This window comes from Panthera uncia, chromosome C2 (genome assembly GCF_023721935.1).
Source record: "Panthera uncia isolate 11264 chromosome C2, Puncia_PCG_1.0, whole genome shotgun sequence".
Lineage (NCBI taxonomy): Eukaryota > Metazoa > Chordata > Mammalia > Carnivora > Felidae > Panthera > Panthera uncia.
The window spans coordinates 7,954,850-7,978,159 of record NC_064810.1 but is presented as its reverse complement, the minus strand read 5'-3'; the positions used below and the strand labels follow the sequence as shown (position 1 = coordinate 7,978,159).

The following is a 23,310-nucleotide window of genomic DNA, read 5'->3' as shown; positions in this document are numbered from 1 at the left end:
CCAGGCTTCATATGTGGTGGCAAAGGGCTCCCAAGGGTACGGGAGCAGAAGCTGCCATGCCTCTTGAAGGTTCAGGCTCAGAACCATCAGAGCATTACTTCCACCACATTCTGTTGTGAAAAGCAAGCGGCAGGCCTACTGGAGATTTAAGGGCATAAAGAAGGGGAGGCATGGTTCACGGGGGCCACACTACCATTCTTACCTTTCGGGACATCCATTTGCCATGCCATAGGATCGACGACTTCATCGTGAGTCTTGCTGGCATTAAATTTGGACAGTTTTTAGGTAATCCTTCCAAGAATGATGAACTATAAAACACCGCCTATGTCTTGTCATTTTGAGTAGGCTCAGAGTAGTTCCATCAGAACACATGTGTGGAAATGATAACGTCTGCAAAGCTCTGTACAGTACCCCCCACGCCATCCATAGGTTCATTTTTCACGGTTTCAGTTACCTGTGATCAGCAGCAGTCAAGCTCAGATGATTCCCCTTCTGACATATTGTCGGAGGGTCAGTAGTCGCCTAGTGCTGTGTCACCCGCCTGTGTCACCCGCCTCACCTCATCATATCACACAGGCATCTTGTTATTTCACATCATCAAGGAGGGCTGGGGACAGTGTAGTAAGATAAGATACATTGAGAGAGAGACCACACTCATACATAACATTCATTACAGTATAATTGTTCTTATTTATTATTAGTTATTGCTGTTAATCTCTTACTGTGCCTAATTTATAACTTGAACTTTATCGTAGGTATGTATATATAGGAAAAAACCTGGGTTTGTTACAGTCCATGGTTTCAGGCATCCAGTGGGGGTCTTGGCACATATCCCTCTCAATATTTGAGCATGTCAGTAGTTAAGTTATTCAAAAATTCAGGAATATTTGTATTTAACATAGATTTTTGTATGCTCAATTCAGATTTACTGTTAAGCTAGACAAAATAAACGAGGCTAATAATGATAAGAAAATTTTTTGTGTGTTATAGCATAAAAATCCATTTCTGTTGAGGAATAAAGTTTTTATTAATTTTTTCCACTTTATTAATACATGTTTTCCTTTTTTCTGTCCCAGTTTAAAGATAAGCTACAGGCTTCTTTATGTGCTTGGCTTTTTGCACTTTGTAAATGATATAAATCTAAATTTTATATCTGGATTTTAAAGTAAAGCCTCTTTTTATATTAAAAGTTTTATGTAGTCTTAAGTTTTGAAGCAAAACTCTGAGCAGGAGAATAATTGTATAATTAAGCAGTTGACCCTAGAACAATGTGGGGGTTTAGGGGTGCTGACCCCCAACATGTAACTTTTGACTCCTCCAAAACTTAGCTACTAATAGCCTACTGTTAACTGGAAGCCTCACTGATAACACAATTAACACATATTTTGTATATGTATTATATGCCATAATTCTTGGTAAACTAGAGAAAACAAATTTACTAAGAAAGTCATAAGGAAGGGGCACCTAGGTGGTTCAGTTGGTTAAGCATCAGACTCTTGATTTTGGCTCAGGTCATGATCTCACAGTTTTTGAGTTTGGGCCCCACATCGGGCTCTGAGCTGACAGCTCAGAACCTGCTTGGGATTCTCTTGCTCTCTGCCCCTCCCCCACTTGCACTCTCTGTCTCTCGAAAATAAACTTTAAGTGAAAAGAAAGAAGAGAAAGTACATTTTTAGTATTATACTGTATCAAAAAAAAATCTGTATATATGCACTACACAGTTCAGACTTGTGTTGTTCAAGGGCCAACTGTACTTCCTGTTTTGCAGGAAGTTTTAAAATTTAAAAAGAAAATGGTTTTGTAATCAAAATACCTTGGGTTTACATTCTGGCATGCCAGTTCAGGTCTTTTCATATGCAGATCCCCTCCCCAAGCACCCACCCTTGAAATTTGATCTTGCTGGGATACTTTTTAGTCATTATTTTAATTCAAGTTGGTTGGGGCACGTGGGTGGTTCAGTAGGTTAAGCCTCTGACTTTGCCTCAAGTCACGTTCTCCCAGTTCATGAGTTTGAGCCCTGTGTTGGGCTCTGTGCTGACACCTCAGAGCCTGAAGCCTGCTTTGGATTCTTTGTCTCCCTCTCTCTGCCCCTCCCCCACTTGTTCATTCATTCTCTCTCTCTCTCTCTCAAAAATAAGCTTTAAAAAAAAATTCGGGGTGCCTGGCTCAGTCAGTTGGGTGTCCAGCTTCAGTTCAGGTGATGATCTCACAGTTCATGAGTTTGAGCCCTGCATCAGTCTCTGTGCTGAGCTCAGAGCCTGGAGCCTCCTTCAGATTCTGTATCTCCCTGTCTCTCTGCCCCTCTCGTACTCGTGCAGTGTTTCTGTCTCAGAAGTAAACATTTTTAAAAAATTAAAAAGTTTTAGAAAGATATATACACTTCGTTTTGCAGGGTGTTAGACTGGATATGTGTGTGTGTTAACTAGACTGTATTTCTTTTTGAGAGAGAGAGAGCTCGGGCAAGTGGGGGAGGGGCAGAGAGAGAGGGAGACACACAATCCACAGCAGACTCCAGGTTCTGAGCTGTCAGCGCAGAGCCTGACACAGGGCTCAAACTCATGAACTACAAGATCTTGACCCAAACGGCAAGTCGGATGTTTAATCAAATGAGCCACCCAGGCACCCCTGTAAGTCCTATTTTAAAGATGAGAAGGCTGTTTTCATTTTGAATGAGAGCCACTGGTTATACTGATGATGATAGACAACACCGATACTCCTCTGGGTCATGTGGAATCACCTGGAAGTGCTCCTTGAAGTGAACGGAGATAAGGTGTTGTCTACACTGCAAGCATATGACCTAGGGTGAAGACAAGATTTCTGTCCTTTAGGTGTAAAAGGAAAATGACCCAGATTCTTTGCCTATTTAGAAGATAATAGAAATTAAATCAAAATGTAGAAGTTTACAAAATCAAGAAATGTTTGCATCAAAGTAAGTAGAATTTACTATGTGGGATTGTGTTTTTAAATATCCTTGAAAATTAATTAAAATTTGGTGATTTTCTTCCATAGATATACCCAGAAAAATGATGGAAAGGATAAGGAACATGAATTACTTCTGGATCAGTCCCTCGAAATCAGGCAAATTAAGTTTATGTTTGCTTTTACTATTATCTTATACTTTTAATACCCAGAGGCACCAGCACACTAGGCTTCTAAATCTATTGTGGCTTGTCTGTTTCTTTTAAATAATTATGTGTCTCTTTTATTTCTGTTTCTATTTTATTCTTTAAATTAAGGTTTAAATAAAATTATTCTTTGAGTATTTTTATTTTATGACGTTCCTACTACTTTTATTTTACATTGTCAGTATAAAAATCCTGAATGTTATTCGGGGTGCCTGGGTGGCTCAGTCAGTTAGGTGTCCTACTTCAGCAGTTCATGGGTTCGAGCCTTGAGTCGGGTGTGCTGATGGCTCAGAGCCTGGAGCCTGCTTCAGATTCTGTCTCCTGCTCTCTGCCCCTCCCCCACTCATGCTCTGTGTCTCTCAAAAAATAAACAATTAAAAAAATTTTTTTTTTAATCCTGAATTTATTATTGTTGATTAACTGTTCTTTTCCTTTGAAGTCTCCTGAAACTAAAAATGTGGATTTTTTTTTAAGATTTTATTTTTCAAGTTTATTTATTTATTTTAACAGAGAACACACGTGCTCCTGAGTTGGGATGGGGGATAGGGAGAGGGGGAGAGAGAGAAAGAGAAAGAAAGTCCCAATAGGCTCCTCACTCTGCACTGAGCCCGACGTGGGGTTCAGTCTCATGGACAACAAGATCATGACCTGAGCCAAAATCAAGGGTCAGATGCTTAACCAACTGAGCCACCCAGGCGCCCCTAAAAATGTGTTTTTAAAACTTTTCTTTTGTGTTACTTAAGATAACAATCTCAACTTTATTATGGTGGTTGTTCTACAATTTTAAGTTTATTAAAGATGACAGATTTTTATTATGAACCTATAAAAAGTTTTAAGCTTTGTTAATGGATATAATGTTTTTACCTACGGGTAGTCAATATATTCATTAGTGAAGCAGTTGTGTTCTGCATTTTTCGTTGAATATTGTTTCGCATAGACATTTCCATTCGCATCATGATTCATGGCCTTTTTTTTTTTAAGCCCTTATACACATATTGCCGTGATTACTTTGTAGAGATCACTTTTTTCCTTTGGCTGATTTCTTTGTCATATAATGTGTGTCAAAATAGAATTTCCTGACTGGAAGCATGAGGGATGTTCTGTAGCCAGATACGTTGTAGTCCACCTGCCCTGGTAAAAGTGATGAACCAGCTTCTCAGCATTTCCACCAAACACTCAACTTTTAAATTTTATATGTTCCTTTGATCATTTGTGAAGTGCAAAAAGCACATATGAGTGAATCTGTGTGTCAGACACTAAGAAGTTATGTGAGTCTTTCTGTGTCATGATTTCAAAGCTAACCTGGCTTAAGCCTTTAGTTATCTCACTGTTTTTTTCTTTTTCAAGAAGTTTTTTCTCATTAACATTTGCAGTGATACATTTACAAATGAGAAAATGAAAATAGAAGAGTGCATGAAGAAAGGGAAAGAGAATTATGAAGAGAGTCTTCAAAGAGCAGTGGCTGCAGAGGTGAGCCTGGGACACTTGGTGACGGACAGATGTGGCGAGATTGTTTGCTTTGTGTTTAACTGCATGTGAGGCATAACAACATTGCTGAAAAGTGTGGAGTCTGACGGATAGCCTCTCACCCAGAGTCCTACATCCCAGAAATAGCTACTTTTTTCCATGCATGTCACTTTTTAATGTTTTACCCTTGTGCTTACATGATATTACATAGCTGTACTCAAAGTGAACACCACATTTTGCAGTCTGCTTTCCTTATTTTTATAATTCAGTCGTTTTCCATGCTGTACCTTAGAATGGCTTCATCATCTGTAATCAAGTGGTGTGCCATGAAGTAGCCAACCATAATAGTCACTACTAGAAGAGGAACTTGAAAATAATCCACTCATTAAGAATATACTCTCAAAAAAAAAAAAAAAAAAAAAAAAGAATATGCTCTCTTCTTTCCTCAGAAGAATATATACCAATGTCCACATACTATTTGAGATACTACTGAGACAAAAATCAAAATAATGACCTCTGGTTGTATTTTATTGAGTTCCCAAAACATGGTTGTCTTTGTTTTCTCAATTGAGAAGAAATACTACTTGTTGGTATATATATATCTATGATTATTCTGGGAAATTAAAAAAAAAAAAAAAGACTTAGCTTATATAGTCCACAGACATGGGACTTCTGATTAAATATTGACTCTGCAGCTGCTTCTAAGGAAAGGATGGGGAAAGAAAAGCTCAAGTGCCTATATTTTATGAGTCCTATGCCTGCATGTATATTTATGAGCTTGGTCAGGTCCCATTTACCACCATTTGGCCAACCCTTCTGCCTGGCGGGCCCTGTGAAGGTTACTGACACCTGTATTAAAAGAAAGCAGTTCTATATTTCTTGCAGTGCCTCTTACAAAAATGGCCCATAGGCTTGTGGGAAAACCAAAAAACATTCCCCAGAGGCTTTTGAAGCTCATACTGAGAACAGCTTCTTTAAGGCCTTTAAATTTGATAGCGTGCAGCCTGGGGGGTCATTGTGCAGGCCCCTGGCCCTCTGCTTACCAGGGACAGGACCACAGATAATGCTCATCAGGCATATACATGCAGGGAACCTGGCTCTGTGTTTGTACATGGCTTAAGCAGTAAGCCATGTGGAAAGTTTAGTATCTGAGAAAAGTACTCTGTAAGGTAAAATAATTTTCCCGTCATTATGTTATTCTGTTTTCAAATCCAAAACTTTGAATTAATTCATGTTGACTTTTGTGAATTACCACATAAGCAAGTTCTAGTGCTTCTGTCATCATCTGTCATTTAAGGAGAAACTTGAAAGTGGCTTAGAATGTTTACGTTTTCACAACCTTAAGATAGTTTTCAGTTTCACTGTTTGAAAATACTTCATTGTTATCTAATGGTAGGTATCTGTGCTTGAAAACTGGAAGGAGACAGAAGTGTACAAATTACAGATCATGGAATCACAAGCAGAAGCGTATCTGAAGTACCTGAAGCTCCTGAGCAGGTACTGTGTGGTGTCACGGGTGTGCTTCCCAGCATGTTGTGTAGGAAATCCACATTAGAGCTGATTTGACAAAAAAGTCATTACATTATTCAGGACCATTTTATTTTTAATAGTTATACATCAATACATGTTCAGTTGTAGAAAAATCAAAATATACAAACCAAACTGATAACGATTATCCGTAATTCTTTTTTTAATGTTTATTTATTTATTTTTGAGAGACAGAGTAGGGGAGGAACAGAGGGAGAGAGAGAACCCCAAGCAGGCTCCTCACTGTCAGCACAGAGCCTGATGTAGGGTTTAGTCCCACGAACCATGAGATCATGACCTGAGCCAAAATCGAGTCGGATGCTTAACCTGTTGAGCCACCCAAACTCCCTGATTATCCATAATTCTTAACGTTTTTTTATTTATTTTTGAGACAGAGAGAGACAGAGCATGAACAGGGGAGGAGCAGAGAGAGAGGGAGACACAGAATCGGAGGCAGGCTCCAGGCTCTGAGCCATCAGCCCAGAGCCCGACGCGGGGCTCGAACTCACGGACCGTGAGATCGTGACCTGAGCTGAAGTCGGACGCTTAACCGACTGAGCCACCCAGGCGCCCCGATAATTCTTAATTAATGTGTAACTAATTAGTATTTTAGAAGAAACCATTAAGTATCTAAAAAAAAAAATTTTTAAAAAATATATATTTTTATTTATATTTTTTTTTTTTTTTTTTTTTTACTAAGTAATGTAAAGGAAACTTCCTTTCGTATCAATAATGACATTTCTTTAACCTAATTTTGAAAAGTTGGATAGTATTCCAGCATACAAATGTGTCATGATTTATTAAACCCCACTGTGGTGGTGCATAGTTGGGTTCTTTGCACACTCTGTTAAGAAAAGCTGCATTTCAGTGAGTTTCCTTGTAGCCGCATTTTTATGCGCGTTATTAATCATTTCCATGCAATAAATTTCTGGAGTGAAGATCACATCTTTTTAAACAATTACCTTCTGTAAGAACAATCACTTAACAGTCTTAATGATAGAGTATGGAAATGTCACTTCAGAAGATACTCACCTATGGTCATTTTTTCAACTCTCATAATCTTTACCTGTTTTTGTTTGTTTAGCTTTGATTTTGGAATAAGGTTTACCTGGGAATTCTAGAGGGTCTTCCTCAGTCTAGTCTCTAGCACTATTCTGTGTGGATTTTCACACAAGGGATTATTTTTCATCTGGTCTTTTTATCATTCCACAGTCAGGGTTTTCATCCTTCCCTGTGCTTTTTGCCTTACATTTCAAACCCTCAGTGTTGAGCCACAGGTTCTGTGGGTCACGGGAAAAAGTTTGGATGAGTTGTTATTTCTTCATTTTTCAAGATTTAGTTTTTTTCACATGAGAAAACCTTTCTAATGAGAGGAAAACTAAGACGCTGATTCGGGTTATAAGACTAGTGCAGCTGAAGTGGAGGCCCAGGGGCTCTGAAAGGCCAGTGTTTGACCTCGTGCACTGTGGTGCCTCTGAGAAACAGAGATCTCAGACCTCCTGTCATCTGACAGTGTCGACTTCCTTATTAAATCTCATAGGACACGTAGCTTCTTTCTTAGGGATGCCCTGCTAACTCTCCCATTCCACCAAAGGATAGCAAAAGAGTAAAGATGTAAAAGGAAATGTTCTGGGTTTTCTTTAAGATGTGTAAAGAAAACTGGATGCTCAGTCAGTTAAGTGTCTGGCTCTTGGTTTCGGCTCAGGTCAATATTCAAGGTTTGTGGGGCGCCTGGGTGGCTCAGTCGGTTAAACGTCCGACTTCGGCTCAGGTCATGATCTCGCAGTTCGTGAGTTCAAGCCCCACGTCGGGCTCTGTGCTGACAGCTCAGAGCCTGGAGCCTGTTTCAGATTCTGTGTCTCCGTCTCTCTCTCTGACCCTCCCCTGTTCATGCTCTGTCTCTCTCTGTCTCAAAAATAAATAAACGTTAAAAAAAAATTTTTTTTTTTTTAAATATTCAAGGTTCGTGAGATCGAGCCCCGCATCAGGCTCCCCATCAACAGCACAGATCCTGCTTGGCATTCTCTCTCTCTCTCTCCCTCTCTCTCTGCCCCTCCCCCACTCACGTGTGTGTGCTCACTCTCACTCTCTTTCTCAAAATTAATAAATAAAAAAAAAGATGTGTAAAGAGAGCTGACACAATCACAAATTCATAGTGTTACTGATCTTCCCAGTTAGGAGTTGGAAAGCTTGTTTGTCACTTTCAGTAAAGGTGTGGGGGTATAACTTACCAGTATGTCAGGCCCTACTCTTTATTTTACAATAACGATGTGGGTTTTGTTGGAATGTTTCAAGTGTTCCAGGCTGCCTTATAATTTCTTTTAGTGTAAAAACACCCTTTGATGTTAAACACAAAGATGTTAAGTGAAAAATGGTCAAATCTTCAAATTTAGGGAAAGAAATTAAAATTAAGGAGAATGTTTGCTCTCTGTCCACCAGCTTAGGGGTTTGGGTTAAACAATTAATATTTCCTAAATTGTTTCTAGTGGTGAGTCTGTAAGATACATAATTCTTTAAAAATAGGTTTTGGAGGGGCGCTTGGGTGGCTCAGTCAGTTAAGCATCCGACTCGGTTCAGGTAATAATCTCACTGTTTATGAGTTTAAACTCCGCCGCAGGCTCTGTGCTGACAGTTCAGAGCCTGGAGCCTGCTTCAGATTCTGTCACCTTCTCTCTCTGCTCCTCCCCACTTGTGCTCTGTCTGTCAAAAATAAATAAATGTAAAATAAAATAAAATAATTTAAAAATAGGTTTTGGTGTGTGTGTGTGTGTAGTCATGTGAAATACATCTTTCTGTCGTGTTTAAATGTTGTCATTTACACTTCAGTGCTTTTAACTTTTAAAACATTTCTAAAGTAAACATTAAATGGTTTCATGGTTCTCTGCTTTTTCAGTGATTCTGCAGCATATCCTGATACGGAGTCTGATGTACATTCATGGGAATCATTTCTTTGTAAGGTTGGAAAAGGAATTGAGAAAGCAAAGGTAAGTTACAAAATATTTTCTGTCAAAACCTAGATGATTATAGTTCTCAGGAGAGGCTAGTGTCATTGAAACTCTTTCTTTTTTGAGCTGTTAAAGATAATATATATTTTTTATTGTAATTATTAAGAAGAGTTTTTCCTGAAAGTAATGCTGTTTTCTTAATTAACTGTCTTAAACTCTGCCCTTAACTGATAAGATTAGAGAAGTTCCATTTGATAAGGCTTTAGAACATTCTGATTAATGAGGTCTCATTTTGAGTTTCTTTCCTTACAAGAAATAATTGTTCTGATACCTTGCATCTCTGTTATATTTCCTGGAAAATTGTTGACCATTTGTAAATATATAGTAAGGAAAAAAGTATTAATTGACAATTGTGATATTCCCCTGGGAATTTATTAGAAAAACTTAACACTTTTCCTTCTACCTACAGTCTCAATTTGAAGAACAAATTCAAGCAATTAAAAATGGCTCTCGGCTCAGTGAACTTTCTAGAGTGCAGATTCCTGACCTTTCACTTCCTGTCTGTAGCACAGTAAGTCTGTCACAGCTTCTGTCACCACAGTTTCTTCCTTATTTGGGCCCAAGTAATTTTTTATTGTTTGTATTCTGGGAGATTGCCTTAATGTTTTCATTATTGGTGCTACTGGTTAACATTTCAAGCTGGATAGTAAACATTCTTACATAAATGGAAGAGGAGTCTTTCTACATCAGTGTCTAAGGACAGGACTGAAGTGAACACAGGGCTGGTACATCTGCTTTCTTTTCTGGATGCTGGCATGTTCTCTGCATTTGAACGAATAATCTAAGAGGAGCAGGTGCCTGTGGTTTAGACCAGCTCTCTCTACTGACACCACCTCAGAGTTAGTCTTATTCCTGGATACTTGTGGGCATAAGACCAAAATTCAGATCTGTGTCCTCATCAAACACAGAGACATACAAAGGTTTTGTTGGTTAGGTCTGTCATAGTTTACTGCTATTTTGAGGCATTTGCTAAAAAATCTTTTGAATAATAGTGACTGCCAAACCTGCCTTTATATTTTAAACTATGCAGCACAGTAAAGAAAAACATGAATTTGATATTGTGGACTTTAAAAATGGCTATACCAGGTATCACTTTATTGTCTTCTGGGGTGCATACTGCTTCTTTAGACACAGAGCAGACACTCAGCCAATACTAAAATGGCTGAAGCCCAAAGGAGATCAGACTGTAAGAATTTAAAGAAGGACTCTATTCAAGAGTTGATTAGAGGTGGTTTCAGAATATTTTGGCACAACATTAAAACCTGTTTGTGAAGTAGTCTGCTGTAAGGAGACTATTTTCCTTAGCTCCTGATTTGCACCTTCCTGCTACTGCTAGACCTTTGCCTAAACTGTACTCCAGCCTGGAGCACTAGCCTCACTCTTGGCATTGTGTCTGTACCTGAAAGCCTGGTCAAGGCGGCCCTCATTTGCCCCTCACCCCGTAGCCCTTCTGTCACATGCGCTCAGTCTCCTTAACTGAGGTGACAGGCTCCCTGCACACAGGAGCCTGATCTCGAAAGGCTTTGGCTTGCCAGTACTTTGCACAGTAAGCATTCAACTTGTGGTTTCGTCTGCCAAAACTGTGTTTAAAATGTTAAAAGTCAGCCACCTTGAACTGAGTAAAATATTCTATTGAGTTCCAAAGTTTCTTCTCTCCATAGAAAAACATTTTTTTCTCCATTGAACTGAGTAAGAAGTAGAGTTTTATGTAGAATTAAAGCTCACGTATCATTTATAGTGTTTCCAAGCTTTCATGGCAGACATGGAAGGGAAAAAATGTGAGATCTCAACAGCATATTCACTACTAACTTTTAGTTCTAGCTTATGTAATTTTATAAACACACAAAAAAATTTTAATACCCAAAACCTTGGGAACTTGTAGGGTGCCAGGCACTTGAGTAAATAAATATTACCCTAAAAACCATTAACTTTGTGTGTCATTTCTCCCCCATTCATTCATTGGGTATTTAGTGGTGATGAAGATTGGATGCAGTCTCTTCCCTCAAAGGACATACGGGTTTGGGAAAAGAGAGATGTTAAGCCCATAATTACAAGTAAAGTGTGCCAAGGTTTTTCATAGGAGCATAAAATGCTATAGCAGCATAAATTAGGAGGCACTAACCTAACGAAGAGGTCCAGACCTCAGCAGAAGATTCCCTGTTGGAGGTCTCAGTGAGTCAGAGATCTGGAATAGGAATTAACCAGGCAAAAGGAGGACATGGGTGTGTGTTTGAGGAGGGGTGGATGGTGTGATATTTGGAGGGTCAGAGTGTTCAAATGGAAGAAACAGCATATTTGGAGGCTAGGAAAATAGGGAACACTTCTTTCATGGATATAAAAGAAGTTTAGTATGACAGAGGGGGGCTTTGGTGAGAAATATTATAAAAGTACCCAAGGGCCAGAACGAAGGGAACTTTGTTCTGTAAGGTGTGTTCAGCAGTTTGACTTTTCCTGAGGTCACTAAGAACCCAATGCAGGTTTCAAGTAAGGGGACGACTTGGCGCTGTTCCTGATGGCTGTCAGCTTTCCCGCAGTATGAAGTGGCAGAGGGGCTCACTGTCACCGGCCATGTCATGGATCAGAGAGTGCTTGTGGGGTTGGAGGGAGAGCAGGGTCAGAGACCGAGCTGAGCCTGCTTTTGGAGACACTGAGTTTAAGTGTCCTTGGAATCACCCAGTGGATTTGCCTAATAAGGGAGTTTGAATTTGCAGGTTTGGATCTCAGGCAAATATTCTAGACTAGGATCTTGTAAAAAGCAGGCATTATTAGTACCTAGCGCGTAGTCTCTGAGGCATAAGAGAGTGTGAAATGTCCTGGGGAGAGGGTGTAGCAGGGGCTGGAGATGCACCCCCCTCCCCCGACAGCATAAGGAGCTGAGCGTCCACATTAAGGCACAAACAGGTGTAAGCACTGCAGGGAGAGCTGAGAAGGAGCTCCAGAGAGGGAGAGGGAGGCCAGCAGTGCAGAGCCCAGAGAAGCTCATTTTAAAGTGAAGGCGACCAGCAGTTTTTTAAAAACAAAAACATTTAATTCATTGGAGTCAAGTTCCCCATGCACTTGAGCACCCAGGTTTATTATAGTCGTGCTTATTCGTCAGTGTTTGTCCACAGATGTTTCTCTTAGTGATCCAACGACTGTGGTGTGTTCTTCCCAGATTCCTCCTAAATTACTTCCCGAGTCTTCAAGCCATGACGATCACGGAACTGCCGCTGCCAGCACTTCTGCAAATCGTGGGACTGGAAACCAAACAACAGGTCCCAAGGATTCAAGTCTGGTCTCCACCAGCGATGGCCCAGTGGGGGCTTCCTCTCCTCCATTGTCGGGATCGCTCTCCTGTCAGCCTGGAGTCACCCAGCTGCCAGAGTGTGAGAGCACGGGCCAGGAAACTCTGTCAAAACAAAGCCTTGTGGCTGATCAGAAACTACCAGGACGTGCTACTCGGTCAAGCCAGTCTCCAAAAAAGCCGTTCAATAGTATTATTGAGCACCTGTCAGTGGTATTCCCATGTTACAACAGGTACGGCTGTAAATTGTCTGTGACTCTGTTAGATATCTTAATGAACTGAGGTTTCCTGATCAGATAACATTTTGGCCAGTTAAGGGCTGAGGTGGAAACAACTCCATAATCGTTTTATTCAAAAAGACAGGTGCTACATTTCTTCCCTTTTTTGTAAACATGGAGGTGAGCATTTTCAAACCAACCTTTTGATGCACATATCTAGATTGAAAACACTGAACACTGGTTACTCCATACTCATCAGAACCCAGGGCAATTTGCTTAGATTTTGATGAGATCATTAACATGCTCTAGTCCTAGTTATGGAACCCCTAAATGAAAATAAAACTGTAGAAGCACCTGGGTGGCTCAGTTGCTTAAGCATCCGACTCTTGGTTTCAGCTCAGGTCATGGTCTCACGGTTCGTGAGTCCAAGCCTCATGTCGGGCTCTGTGCTGACAGCTGCAGAGCCTGCTTGGGATTCTCTGTCACCCTTTCTCTCTGCCCCTCCCCTGCTGTCTTTTCTCTCACTCTCTCAAAATAAACATTAAAAAACAAAAACAAAAAACTGCAAAACACTAGTTTTATATCATTTAGGCAAAGAAATACCACATAGCCAGGAAAGTGGCAGCAACTTAGACCTTGCTCGACACCTCTGATTTGTTAGAGGTGTGAGGTCCGAAAGACTAGATGTAATCTGATAGTGAATCAGGGTTGTGGGTGTGTTACAGAGGGTCCTCTGAGGGTGGGGAGCACTGCTTTATCTCAGCCAGTGTTTCCACCTCCAGCCTCTGGCCTTGCTGTCTGGGTTGGTATGAAGGAGGAGAAGTATTCCTTGTCTCAGCCAGGAGAGAAGGAAAGGCAGTGTCTCTGGGATACAGCTAGGAAAAGAGGAATGCACATCCCTGGATGACCCTCTGTGCCCTGTTCCATGTTATTTCTGTCTTTGATATTAGTTACAGGTTTTGAAATTACACAGTTGAAGCAAAGTAGTGGTTAAATTATGATTGAGCAGAATTAATGTTTTGCATCTGTTGGCAGAGCCCTTCTTATTTGAAAACAGGTATATGCACATGGGCATATTTAGCCCTGCCTAAGTTTGAGAAACATTTTAAGTTCTCTCAATAGCAGTTCCCATGCCAATTGTAAAAATACTCAAGTTGTAATTAGCCAAAGTACCTTAGAAATAAATTGTTTGCAATCCTGACTAAATTTGGGAGCGTTTACACCACCAAGTAGAAATGCATCCTAATTTTCTGAAAGTTAAAACATTTGAGGGATTAGTGCTACAAATAACAAGTTCCTGTTGATTAATGGTTTAATTCCATCTACTGCTACTTGTGAAAAATTCAGGCTTGGAAAACCTTGTCAGATTTTTTTAAAGAAGGCAGTCAGCAAATCTAATTTCCTCTTGGGTAGAAAGAGATTTTGTTGATTTCAAGTCAGAACCAATGTTGTCTGCTCAGTCAGTGATTTAGCATAAAGCTACAATATACCCAGGCTGTAGGAAGTCAGGTTTCTAGGTAGAGATGGGTATCTCAAGTAGATCTAGTGATACACTGTTACTTTGACATTCTAGTTAAATAAATAGTTAGAAATACCGGAATTTTCATAACTGCTTGGAAAGAGTGATTCCCCTGCTTTTATATACCGTTGCTATTATTTACAAATTTATTTTGTTTGTATGTATTTGGTTTGTTTCTTTTAGCTGTTAATATCGGCACACAGTATTTCTTTACAGTAGAAAACCTTGAGTTTCTCTTGTCATTTGTGTCCACTTTCTCTTTTTAGCACTGAGCTTGCTGGTTTTATTAAAAAAGTGCGAAACAAGAACAAGAACTCACTGTCAGGATTGAGTATTGATGAAATTGTCCAAAGAGTGACAGAACACATTCTAGATGAACAGAAAAAGAAAAAGGTCAGTGTTTCATTCAGATACAATAAAATGGTCCACTTTATTTATAAAATAAGAATTTATAAAAAAAAAAAATGCATCCAGCCAAAATGTGGAGAACACTTCAATAAAGACAGAAGACGGGCAAGCTTTTGGATTACTGAACTTGCTTCACTCCCCCGCATTATCTCTGCAGCCAACTTCAGGAAAGGACAAGAGGTTGTCTGAGCCCAGCTCTGCTGCTACTGTGACCACTGCCTCCCAGGGCCCATCCTCCCTGACTGCTGGACCGTTGCCCAAAACCAAGGGACAGAAGGCAGAAGATATCCCTGTGAGTATTGTATGTGTGGTCAGTTTGTGTTTTTTTGGGGTTTTTTTGTTTTGTTTTTTTTTTAACATTATTTATTTTTGAGACAGAGAGAGAGCATGAGCAGGGGAGGGTCAGAGAGAGAGGGAGACACAGAATCCGAAACAGGCTCCAGGCTCTGAGCTGTCAGCCCAGAGCCCGATGCGGGGCTCGAACTCATAGACTGTGAGGTCATGACCTGAGCTGAAGTCGGACGCCCAACCGACTGAGCCACCGAGGCGCCCCTCAGTTTCTTTTTTTAATGAAGAAGAAGAGGGAGACAAAATTTAACAATTTTAGCCCCATTCTCTTCATTTCTAGACCTAATTTATTTGATCTTAAAATTAGAAACCTGGGATGCCTGGCTGGCTCAGTCAGGGGAGTGTGTGACTCTTGATCTCAAGGTCATGAGTTTGAGCTCCACGTTGGGCGTGGAGCCTACTGAAAAAAAAAATTAGAAACCAAATTTAGATGTACTTGAGTTTCCCATTAGGACAGTCTGTGACCAGTAAGGCCATCTCTGCTTTTATGGGAACCTGGGGCTCCTGTTGGGAGAAGCGCCTACCCCAAGAAAGTTCCAGCCACATTGTGAAAACTGGGCCTTCAGACAGTCAAGTACAAGTTAATTTTTTATATCACATGTGATATTTTGAGTAATTCGGGAAAATGATTTTTGAATCATTTTATGCCGTGTCACCACGGGCTTTGGAATCACACAGACTTGGTTTTGTCACTTAGTAACACTGTGAGCTTAGCTCTTACCTGCTTGTTGAAGTTGCTGTCTGGATGAAGTGCTACATTAGAATTACCAGGGTCAAGCTGTGTGTCCAGGAGGGTCTGGCTGCTTCCCTTCCCTCTCCCCTTGAGTGCCTGGAGGGGGTGTGGGTGGGTAGGACACTGGAATGGGCTGAACTTGCCTTTAATTTGATACACAGATTTTAAATGTTTATTGTTCTTTTAGAACAATAAATGTTCTAGAATGTTACATTTATATAGATCTTTTTATAAAGTACTGTGGCATCGATGATCTCAATTGAGAAGACATTGTAATTGTCTTTGTAATGAGGAAACTGAGGCACAGATGATTCGGGCAGCTTGCCAGCATTCCCTCATTTGATCTGGGTGTGCAGCATTTAATTCCCTAATCCTCACCACACAGACCCAGCCGACACCGGGACTGCGTACCAGGGACCAAACGTGTGGTTGAAAGAGACGCCATCACCTCCGTGGCTCAAGGCCACGGGCTCCAGATTGAATTCTGATGCAAAGCATGTTTTTTCCCTTTTGTCCAACTGTGGTATCAGAATTTAGATGAAATCAAAATTGCAATAGATTTTGGCCCCGTAGTGGAGTCAGTGATGCATGATTGGACAGAGTACTAGTTTGCTGACGAACTAAGCAGTGAATCTTTTTGTGAACTTGTTTTTATTCCTCCCGTACATTTTCATTTTCCACTATTCGTTGGAGATTTTCCAGACCTCATACACTCAGTTCCCAGAGTGTCTAACTCCAATGAGAAAGTTTATGAGCATGCAGAACATTCCTGCAAGGCCTGGCTGGAGTGCCTCCCTCTCCCCAGGCTGTCCCTGACTGGCCACAGGCTGTGTGGTCCTCCAACCAGGTCCTCAGAGCATCTTCACGGACAGCCCCACCCCCAGACAGACGGCAGTCACCTTCTGCAGAGAGATGGCTTTCTGCTTCACAGTTGCTGTTGATAGTAATAAAGTTGTAAAAGTTGACTTACAAGAAAAAAATATATTCAAACTGGGACTTAGTTTGATCATCCGTGGGTAGTTTTTTAAGGATTAAAAGTAGTTTGCTTTATGTTTTTAAATTACAAAACCAATATGTGTTAATAGTAGGAAACACAAATAAAAAGCATTTAAAGCCTCCCAAAATCCAGTCTCTAAGGTAACCACTATTATGAGGTTGGTATTTCTAAACTCTTTTGTATGTGTGTGTATGTGTGGATTTAGTCATACTTTTTGTGTCTTTTTTTTTTTTTTTTTTCTCACTTAGAAATGTATTGTAGCGATCTTTCCATGCTAGGAAATAGTCAAGTTAACTGTGGGTTTTTTGAGCCAAATCTAGCTCTGAGCTCTGCAGAGGCCTTACCATTCCTTTCCCCGGGACTGACCCCTCTGTTGCTTCCCTGACCCTCCCATCAGGGGCCACAGAGAGGAGCTAGAACACCTCATTCTGCTGCATCTGCCCGGTCAGTGTCAGAGGAGAGACAGAAAACCCCATTCAGCAGTTCAGGGTCTTCAGAGCCTTTTGCCCCCCTCTGCGTCCCTGACCTTAATCCCACTGCCAGGGCTGCTTCCGTGCACTTGCCTGACAGTTGGTGGAGAATCCGTTTGGGGCCAGGTTCCTTGTCAGTTGCTAAGGTTGTAGATGAATGAGGCTCCTTCCTGCCATCAGGGTGCTCAGAGTTTAGAGGGGAAGAGGAGTGGAAAATACTGGTGCAGTGTGGGTAGGTGCTGTGAGTCGTATGGAGAACTTGTGCCTGGTGTCCCGGGTGCCTCTCGGGCTCTGCTGTCACAGAAAATGCCGTCTGTGCTCACCAGACTGTGTGCCCCTGCTGGAGACTCTCCCATTCAACTCTGCGCCCTCTCGCCCCACACAATCCCTGACCTTGGTGTTTGCTGAATGAGCCATCAGATTGTTTTGTTTTGATTTGCACACGTAATCTACATTCATAGAAACTTTAGAAAATAGGAAAAAAAGTTAAATCTCGCTGGACGAAAAGTAACCATTTGTCCACATTCTGTATCTTTCCAGCCTCTTTCCTGGGTATCTCTCTCTACACCCATTCTCTTTATTTTTAAAAAATTAAGTATGTGATTATATGATATGTACTGTTTTGTAACTTGCTTTTATTCAGATGTTAGTCGTGACCAGCTTTTTGTGTCAGGGATCGTGGACTTCAGTGATTTCAGTCAGCCCCACAGGAGTCCATGGTGTGGATCATCATTTACGTTTGTATCTCCAGCTGTTAGATAATTAGATGAATGATTGGTTTATAGTGTTCATACCATAGTTTAGGTGTGAGGTGGGATAATTAGAAATTTGTAGTAATTTCCTGGGAATCTATCAACCGTATAAAATATTTTTTTCTCTGAGAAAATTAGAACTTCAGAAGTATATTTTTTCTTTTGTATGTCTTTGTTTTTCTTTTTTTAACGTTTATCTTTGAGAGAGAGAAAGCACGCGCATCTGCATGTGCGCAAGGGAGTGGCAGAGAGAGAGGGACGCTGAGAATCCAAAGCAGGCTCCTCGCTGTCAGCGCAGAGCCCGACATGGGGCTTGAACTGACGAACTGTGAGATCGTGACCTGAGCCGAAGTTGGACACTTAACTGACCGAACCACCCAGACACCACCCCGTCTATATTTTTTCTTAAACGCTGTTGAAAAATGAGTTGTTCCCAACTGAAGGCTACTGGTGGGGTATTGGGTGTGGGGATGGGCTAAATGGTGATGAGCATTAAGGAGGCACTTTGTTGGGATGAGCACAGGGAGTTATGTGTAAGTGATGAATCACTTAGTTCTATTCCTGAAACCATTATCACGCTGTAGGAAGAGCTCATAGAGTAAAAAGGAATTTAGTTATTCTTTATTATTGGAATACGTTTGTTCCCACAGGCACCGGGTGCAGCTTCCTGTGAAATATGCCATGAGGTATTCAAATCCAAAAATGTGCGTGTACTAAAATGTGGGCACAAGTTTCACAAAGGGGTAAGAATTCTCTTCGGCCATCCTCCTCTTGAATTTTGACTATGAAGTATTTTGAAAATAAAAGGGAACTTTTTTTTCTAGGTGTCAATACTTCTTGGGGTTTCAAAGCACTTTCTTTATAAGCCAGTGTTCCTTGTCTCCCTTTCCAAAAATTGCTGCTGTGGCGAGGGAGAGAGGCCTGGGGTGTGCACACTGTCCTTTCCATCCATCACATCATGGGTGGAGGAGAACAATCCTAGTCGGCTCCATCAATCAACTTGGTTGGTGCTGAAATTCAAAATAATACTAGTTTCTTGGAAGGTAGCTTCTTATATATATGACTGAATAGGTGCACAGTGCAAGAGTTTGTCAGTTTCGTGCAGTATAGGAAGTTTGACATTTTAGAGGAGAAAAGCTAAGTTTAACTGGATCCATTGTGCCTGATTCTAGGAGATTCTGGCTTGTACCCTTCCAGGATCTATAGGTAGTTATCTTGGTTGCTGTGAGCATTCATTCTGCACCCCTGCTGCTGGCTGGAACAGATCAGGTCTCTGCCATGTCTGTTTATTAATCCCTTCAGAAAAGGGATAAATACAATATATTCACTAGGTGGGGTCAAGACAGCTTGTAGTCTCTTGCATGGCCTGTCTCCTGCAGGTATAGGGGTGTTGTGCCTGCACTTCCAGACTTAACACACACACCCAGCTTGGTAGCAGCAACACACCGTCCACGAGCAACTTGGGACCACAGTGGGTAGACAGGCTCCAGTCGAGGCTGCAGTATGCAGGCTGGTGGGGTGTACAAGGTCCAAGACCAGGCAGGAGAGGATCGGTTAACTATTAGGTGAGTGAGTCCCAGGGCCAAGAAAATGCCAACCTCTGGAACTCAGGGCACTGACATGCCAAGGCTGAAGCTGGAGTGTGGGGCAAGTGGAGGGGCGAGGGGCAAGGCCGTCCCCCTGAGGTCAGGTTGGAGGCCCAGAGTGCATGGGTCAGATCCTGAGGGGAGATTATTTGTTCCTGAGGCTTGGGGCACACTCCTAGCTTGAGTAGGCTTCTGTGTTCCTCAGTGTTGGGAGCTCCAGGCCCCATCAGAATTAGAAGTGAAGTTAACCATGTCCTTTGAGCAGCACAGGAGAGCTCAGGCTCCACGTGCCCCTAAAGGCACTGACTGATTTTGTTTTCTCATTTTCAGTGCTTTAAGCAGTGGCTGAAAGGGCAGAGCACTTGCCCGGCCTGCCTTGATCAGGATCTCCTGTAAGAAAAGTAGCCGGCACCTTCTGGAAGAGGCCAGTCTGCTTTTGTAGGTAGTCACAGTTCACTGAAGAGTCATTTACTGGTTTGTTGAATTGGGAGAATAACGATATATTACTTCTGGTATAAAAGGCAAACATTTGGAGATCCTTTGCACTGTGTGTCACAGCGCTGGTAAATGGAAATCTTTAATATAGTTGATAGTAATTTCCTTGCTCTTATTAAACACTTTGATAATAGCAAATAGTGGCTAATAAAAGTATGTGTAACCACATTCCTAAATTGTTGGGGCTGCTTACAGAGGTACTCTCTGAGACTGAAGGCTTCTTTTGGAAAGTGTTGTGAGCACCTCAAAGCAGTACTTGAATTGTAAGTATTCTGACCTGTTAAAGTGCCCCCAGTTAAAATTTTTACGAGTCAGTATTCCTTATAAAATGCCTACATTTTTCCTCAGAAATTCTGCACTTAAATGGGCGTAAGCAAACACATTTTAATAATCTATAGTAAATGGTAACATATCGGCTGATTTAAACCAAAAGATTTAAATCTCCTTTTCATGGAAACACCATGTGATTTTGCTTTTCCATTTCATTATTTTATATCCCTGGTAGATTTATAAAGGACTTAGTTTTCATCACCTAAAGGTATAATTTGATTTTTGAAAATTGGTTACAAACACTTTCTTATTAGTGTCAGCCAAGACTTTTTTTGCCCTGAAAATTGAGGCTACGTGTTCATCCCCCAACCCTACACTTGGAGCTTCTTCTTTCCATACCTTACTCTTAGGAGCAGCATTTGTCCTTCTTCGTGATGACAGGTGTTTGGGTGTCTCTGTCTGATGCATAGCGGGCACTATGGGGAAGTAGTCCCCGTCATTCCCCTCCCTGTCCCACCACCACAGAGAGATACTTGTGTAAGTAGACAGTCCTGAGGCGTCCGTGTTTTGCTCGCTCCATGTGTGACATTTGTGTGGAGTAATGCATGCGCTCTTGTACTGTGGTGTGAGAACAAAACTCTACATTAGAATCTGTTAAAATATTAGATAGCTTTAGTGACTTATAAACAGTGGTAAATGCAGAACCACGAATTGTAGATACATTCCATTTCTCTCAGACGTCAAAAAATGTTTTTCATTGTGTTCTTTGTTCCCCTGGAAGCTCACAGTCCCAAGTTCGTGAGCTGATTTCATCACCTTCTTCAGCCTTGGTTCCCTGTGAGTTTTGATGTCGTGGTGACTTAGTCCACTGACACTCACTCTGTATTTTGAAGCAGATTCTCTTTGTGGGTCCCTGAAACATCGTCTGCATGTCCTTAATAACTGAGAACGGTAGATAGGAAGATATGTAGGGACCAGTATGTAGCAGCAGGTACAAAGGCAAGGAAGAGCAGCTAGAGGGTGAGAACATGCGTTTTGTACATCAAACAGATACTTGTGAACATGCCTTACCCATGTCCTGTTGTAAGTTTCAAAATAAAGAGCATTCTAAAATAACATCAGTTTACTGTCATGCTTGTCCATCGTTTGTCAATTTTTTAAAAGGATTCTACTAGAAAACTCAAGGCACATACAAATGTTATCTTTGGTTGGAAAAGAAGAGCCATGATATGTCCAGAGTCTAACCAAGGATCTTAGGAAATTATGAGCCTCTGTGCCTACATAAAGGTTGCTAAACTCAGTTTCACAAGATTGGCTATTTAATTTGTGAATGGAAGGTTTATACACAGATGATAGAATTTACTGTTTAGCTAATGTAAGGCTTTTCATGTGAATACGAATAAGAATGTGCAAGTCGATCTCTCATTACAATCCTCAGTATCCGTTTTCCCTTGAGGCGCTTGTGGATTCATGGACTACTAAGGCCAAGCAGTAAGGTCTCTGTTGGAGAATTCTGGTGAGCACTAAGGGGTGATTGAGGAAATACCACTATGTGTTTTTAATCTGATAGCATTTAATTAAAAATAAAATGTAACTTAAAGCAATGACTGTTCCTAAGAGCTTCCATTCTTTTCCCTGCTGAGCAGCTTCGTCTATGCTATAAATATTGGGTAATCTAATATAAAACTGAAATGGTGCCCCAGCAATGCAAATGTTACTATGTTTTCTAAGGTAATTTCTAAGACTGGAGGTAGGTGGGCAGAGTGGTCACACTACAACACGGGAGTAATGGAACTATTTTATTTTAGGTAGTTTTTAAATCTGATGACCCTCTCTGGAGAAATGGATTAAAGGAAACAGGTAGAAGAGACAGTAGCAAAGGTGGAAACTCCTCTTATCACACGAGGTACTTAGTACTTACTACGTGAGGTACATGAGGAAACTCCTCTTATTACATGAGACTGATAAAAAGCAGGTGGTAAAGTCTGTCAGAAAAAGGACCAAGAGCATCACTACGATCCTTTGTAAAAGAAATAGGAAATACATTTAGGTATTCTAAACTTTAATCAAACTATATTAAAAGAATAGCTATGAAAACAATTGATCAGTCATGTCTGATCCCATTTTAATGTTCTCCTTCACTCTGCCATGGTCTGAAAGGAGCCATCCGCCTTCATGTAGCCATATACCTTAAGCACTGGGCTAGATGTTTTGATACAGCGGTGAACAAGAGAGCAGGACTCTATGAAATTTGTCCTCCAGCTGAAGAGATAGTAAGTGTGTGATTTCTGGTGGCAAGAAGGGCTTTGAAGAAGTAGGTATATAGATTAATGATATTCTTGTAGGGCACCTGGGTGGCACAGTCAGTTGAGTTTCTGACTCTTGATTTTGGCTCAGATCGTAATCTTCATGGCTCGTGAGATTGATCCCCATGTTGGGCTCTGTGCAGACTGTGTGGAGTCTACTTGAATTTCACTCTCTCCCTCTCTCTCTGCCTCTCCCCTGTTCTGATTCTCTAAATAAATAAATAAATAAATAAATAAATAAATTTTATTAAAAAATAATATTCTTGTAAAGTGTTTAGCAAGGTGCCTAGCACATAAATACTTGACAAAAGGAAATTAGTAACTGTTACTAAGATTAGGTCCTGGAGATTGCCCAAGGAAAGAGTTTGGTGGTCCTGTATAAGAAAGGCCTTGTTAGATTAAGAAGTAGAATTTCTCAGTGTAGCCCAGACTGCCGAATGTGATCAAGTGGACAAGAAAGAAGAAATCAAATCACCTCAAAGTTATTTGGAAAATAACAGCTTTGTTCCAAAATCTACCTAAAGATAACTGTGGACATTGTGATGATACAACAAAGGATAATTTAACCTGTGGCTTTCAACACACGCAAGCAGTTTTGAGGCCATCTTTCTGGTCAGTTTAGATTTAGGACCAAAGATCTATGGTTGGCTCACTTTGGAGATTTGTACTGGGGCCTGGGAAGGGTCTGAGCCAGGCTAATCCTAGTGGAGAAGGTGTGTGATCCCAACTCCCTGCTTTGGGGTCGGAACTGTGCTCATTCACTCTTGTCATTGCCTCCAGGTTATATTGTCTCTTCCTACT

The 23,310-nt window shown here is 41.0% G+C and overlaps 1 protein-coding gene and 1 long non-coding RNA gene across 9 annotated transcripts in view; one reads left to right on the top strand and one right to left on the bottom strand.

Annotated features, from left to right (window-relative positions):
• TTC3 (tetratricopeptide repeat domain 3) overlaps positions 1-21,321 on the top strand; it is a 127,030-nt gene extending 105,709 nt beyond the window's left edge. For 7 of the 8 annotated variants that reach the window (XM_049627860.1, XM_049627859.1, XM_049627858.1 and 4 more), the window contains 10 exons: positions 3,010-3,078; positions 4,499-4,595; positions 5,989-6,089; positions 9,013-9,103; positions 9,534-9,635; positions 12,279-12,640; positions 14,411-14,537; positions 14,710-14,844; positions 18,503-18,595; positions 19,769-21,321. In XM_049627860.1, the coding sequence (XP_049483817.1) occupies positions 3,010-3,078; positions 4,499-4,595; positions 5,989-6,089; positions 9,013-9,103; positions 9,534-9,635; positions 12,279-12,640; positions 14,411-14,537; positions 14,710-14,844; positions 18,503-18,595; positions 19,769-19,834 (1,243 nt within the window). In that variant the 3' untranslated portion in view covers positions 19,835-21,321. Of the gene's footprint in view, positions 1-3,009; positions 3,079-4,498; positions 4,596-5,988; positions 6,090-9,012; positions 9,104-9,533; positions 9,636-12,278; positions 12,641-14,410; positions 14,538-14,709; positions 14,845-16,018; positions 18,596-19,768 lie in introns of those variants that run through there. The other variant, XM_049627861.1, reaches the window with a different exon arrangement.
• On the bottom strand, positions 12,427-15,743 carry LOC125920742 (uncharacterized). The gene is made up of 3 exons (XR_007457177.1): positions 15,622-15,743; positions 14,464-14,513; positions 12,427-12,512 (listed from the first exon to the last, which is right to left on the bottom strand). It is a non-coding gene; the product is annotated as an uncharacterized LOC125920742 (long non-coding RNA).
• Positions 21,322-23,310: the final 1,989 nt, after the last annotated feature.